General features: G+C 72.4%; 1 protein-coding gene across 1 annotated transcript; it reads left to right on the plus strand.

The window, feature by feature from the left end:
• Window positions 1-47: 47 nt before the first annotated feature.
• Window positions 48-3,251, plus strand: SEMA4C (semaphorin 4C; the record flags this gene model as incomplete). Its single annotated transcript, XM_035312856.1, has 10 exons — window positions 48-186; window positions 279-395; window positions 468-619; window positions 722-897; window positions 989-1,133; window positions 1,218-1,440; window positions 1,522-1,637; window positions 1,719-1,876; window positions 1,951-2,021; window positions 2,170-3,251. Coding segments are annotated over 10 exons (2,124 nt in total), but the record flags the coding sequence as incomplete, so codon positions are not given.
• Between the last annotated feature and the right edge of the window lie 641 nt (window positions 3,252-3,892).

Genomic DNA, 3,892 nt, shown 5'->3' on the forward strand with positions numbered 1-3,892 from the left:
GGGGATGTCCCCGTGCCCCGGGGCTGGTTGGGCACAGGGGGATGTGACCTGGGGAGGGGGTTTGGGCCCCCCACTCCTGTGCCCCGCAGGAGCTGTCCGGCTTCACCCTGGACCAAGTGGCTTTCGAGGACGGCAAGGGCAAGTGCCCGTACGACCCCACCAAGGGACACACCGGCCTCATCGTGGGTAGGTGCCACCGTGGGGCACCCCCCGTCCCCGCTGCGGCCTCGGGGGTGCCCACCCTGCCCCTAAACCCCCCCCCCCCGGCCTCCTTGCAGACGGCGAGCTGTACTCGGCCACCTTCAACAACTTCCTGGGCACGGAGCCCGTCATCCTTCGCAACCTGGGCCCGCACTACTCCATGAAGACGGAGTACCTCACCTCCTGGCTCAACGGTACGCCGGGCCCCCCCCCGGGAGGGCGCGGGCCCCCTCGCCTGCTGCTACCCGCCTCCTTTCGCCCCGCAGAGCCCCACTTCGTGGCCTCGGCGTACGTGCAGGAGAGCGCAGCCAGCAGCACCGGGGACGACGACAAGGTTTACTTCTTCTTCAGCGAGCGGGCGGTGGAGTACGACTGCTACGCGGAGCAGGTGGTGGCCCGCGTGGCGCGGGTCTGCAAGGTACGGGGGCGTCCCCCCGCGTGGGATGCGGTCCTGGCGTGGCTCGGTGCAGCCGGCCAAGTGGCTCGGTGGCGGCTGCCCTCACGCCCGCTCGGTGCCCAGGGGGACGTCGGCGGGGCGCGCACGCTGCAGAAGAAGTGGACGACCTTCCTCAAGGCTCGCCTGGTGTGCTCGGCGCCCGAGCAGCAGCTCCACTTCAACCGCCTCCAGGCCGTCTTCACCCTGCCCGGGGCCGACTGGCAGGACACGACGTTTTTTGGGGTCTTCCAGGCCCGCTGGTGAGCGCATGGGAAGCGCCCCCCCCCCCCCCCCGGTCCCCAGGGGGTTCCCCGCGGTTGGTGCGCCCCCAAACCTTCACTGTCCCTGCAGGGGGGACGTGGACGTCTCGGCTATCTGCCGGTACCACATCCTGGAGGTGAAGAAGGCGTTCGAGGGGCCCTACAAGGAGTACCGGGAGCAGGCGCAGAAGTGGGGCCGGTACTCGGACGAGGTGCCGAGCCCCCGTCCCGGGGCGGTGAGTGCTGGGGGGGGGCACGAGGCCGTGGCTAGAGGGGGGCGCGGGGCTGGCCGTGCCCCTGACGGTGCCCTCTGTCCCCAGTGCATCACCGACTGGCACCGCCAGAACGGCTTCGCCAGCTCCCTCGAGCTGCCCGACAACACCCTCAACTTCGCCAAGAAGCACCCGCTGATGGACGAGCCCATCCTGCCCCACCGCGGGCGCCCGCTGCTGCTCAAGAAGGACGCCAACTTCACCCAGCTGGTGGTGGACCGGGTGACGGGGCTGGACGGCTCCGTCTACGAGGTGCTCTTCATCGGCACAGGTACCTGCCGGGCGGCCGGGGGGGACGCAGGGGGGTGCTGCCGGCGTGGGGACGCCCCTCACCTCCTGGCACGGCCCGCAGGTGACGGCTGGGTGCACAAGGCGCTGAACCTGGGCGCTCACGTCCACCTGGTCGAGGAGCTGCAGGTTTTCGAGCCGGCGCAGCCCGTGGAGAGCTTGGTCCTGGCCGGTCGGAAGGTGAGCGGTGCCGCGGGAAGGGGCTGGTGGCCGGGGGGGCCTCGCGCGGTGTCACCTCACCGCCTGTCCCTGCCCTCGCAGAAGCTGCTCTTCGCCGGCTCGCGCTTCCAGGTGGCCCAGCTGCCGCTGGCCGACTGCAGCCGCTACCAGTCCTGCACGGACTGCGTCCTCGCCCGGGACCCCTACTGTGCCTGGAGCCGCAACGCCAGCCTCTGCGTCCGCACCGAGGGCCTCAACGGGTAAGGGGGTGCCCGCGGGACTCCCCGCCGCGGCGCGGGGCCCCCCTCACCTCCGCCGCCGTCTCCTCCCGCAGGTCCCAGCTGGTCCAGGACGTGCTGAGCTCCGACACCCGCGCCTGCACCCTGCCGCAGGTGGCCAAGCAAGGTGAGACTCCGCGCCGCGTGGAGCTGGGACGCTGGGGACGTGTCAGGGGGGTGGCAGGGCGTGCGGCAAATCCTTGGCACGGGAGGTGCCACAGCGGGGACGCCCCTTGTGCTGGGCGTCCCCCTCCTGACTCGCCCCTCTCCCCCAGGGCCCATCATCCCCAAAAACGTGACGGTGGTGGCGGGCACCGACCTGGTGCTGACGTGCCGCCTGGGCTCCAACCTGGCGCAGGCGCTGTGGACCTTCGAGGGGCGAGCGCTGGCGGCCGAGCAGGCGCTGGTGCTGCACGACGCCCGCCTGCGGGCGCTGGTGGTGCCGGGGGCCGGGGCGCAGCACAGCGGCACGTACCGCTGCTATTCGGAGGAGCAGGGCGCCCGGCTGGGCAGCGAGGTGTACCGGGTGGCGGTGCTGGCCGGCCCGGGGATGCCGCTGGAGACGCGGGCGCCGTTGGAGAGCCTGGGGCTGGTGTGGGTGGTGGCGGTGTGCCTGGGCGCCCTGTGCCTGGTGCTGGTGCTGGTGGTGTTCTCGCTCTGGCGGCGGCTGCGGGAGGAGCTGGGCAAAGGTGCCAAAGCCATCGAGAGCACCCTGGTGTACCCCATCGAGCTGCCCAAGGAGCCCCCCAGCCCGCGCTTCGTGCCCAGCGCCGCCTCCGACTCGGACGAGAAGCTCTGGGACCCGGCCAGCTACTACTACTCGGACGGCTCGCTCAAGATCGTGCCGGGCCACGCTGTCTGCCGCAACGGCGGCCCCCCCGGCGCCACCTCGCCCCCCAGCACCATCCCCGGGCAGCCCCTGCACTCGCCCACCCGCATCCACCTGGGTCCCCTGCGCGGTTCCTCCTCCAACGGCTACATCCGCCTGGCGCTGGGCGCCGAGGAGCGGCCGCCCTGCGCCGACCTGGCCGAGGAGCTGCGGCGGAAGCTGCAGCAGCGCCAGCCCCTGCCCGACTCCAACCCCGAGGAGTCGTCGGTCTGAGCCGCCACCGCGCAGCCGCACCTACCTCAGGGCCCGGCACCCGCCGCCAGGACGTCGGCGCCCGCCGCGGGGACCACCGCCCCGGTGCCAGCACCCGCCTTGGGGCTGCAGCACGGGGAACCGGCACCCGGCTCGGGGCCGCGGCACGGGCACCGGCACCCACCTGGGCACCGCGTCCTGCCTGCCCTGGGTGAGGCGGCTGGGGCTCTTGTGTCACCGTGTCACCGCGTCCACCTTCGGTACTGCGTCCCGGGCGCTCTGCGTCTGGCTTTGGGGACCGCGACCCGCCTTGGGGACCGTGACCCGGGCACCGGGACAAGGCTTGGGGACCGTGACCCGTTTTGGGGACCGCGTCCCAGGCATTGGGACAGGGCTTGGGGACCGCGACCCGCCTTGGGGACCCTGTCCTGAGCCCTGCGACAGGGCTTGGGGACCGTGTCCTAGGCACCGGGACAAGACTTGGGGACCGTGACCTGTTTTGGGGACCATGTCCTAGGCACCAGGACAAGGCTTGAGGACCAGGACCCACCTTGGGGACCATGTCCCGGGCCCTGGAACAGGGCTCGGGGACCGGGACCCGCCTTGGGGACCGGGTGGACCCGCCTTGGGGACCGGGACCCGCCTTGGGGACCGTGTCCTGGGCACCGGGACAAGACTTGGGGTCCGTGTCCCGGGCCCTGGAACCCGCTTGGGGCCCCGTAACTCACAACGGGGGCCACGTCCCGGGCCTTGGGACCAGCCTCGGGGACCGTGCCCTGTGCCCCGTGTCCCCCCCCCGGGCCCCGTGTCCCGCCGCGGGCCCTTTTCGGCCGCCTCCACGAGGACTTTTCGGGTTTTTTGTTCCCTTCCTGAGAACTTTTCTATCCGCCCCCGCCCGGGGGGGGGGGGGCCGGGTG

The sequence above is a fragment of the Oxyura jamaicensis genome (genome assembly GCF_011077185.1).
Source record: "Oxyura jamaicensis isolate SHBP4307 breed ruddy duck chromosome 22 unlocalized genomic scaffold, BPBGC_Ojam_1.0 oxy22_random_OJ72238, whole genome shotgun sequence".
Taxonomy (NCBI): domain Eukaryota; kingdom Metazoa; phylum Chordata; class Aves; order Anseriformes; family Anatidae; genus Oxyura; species Oxyura jamaicensis.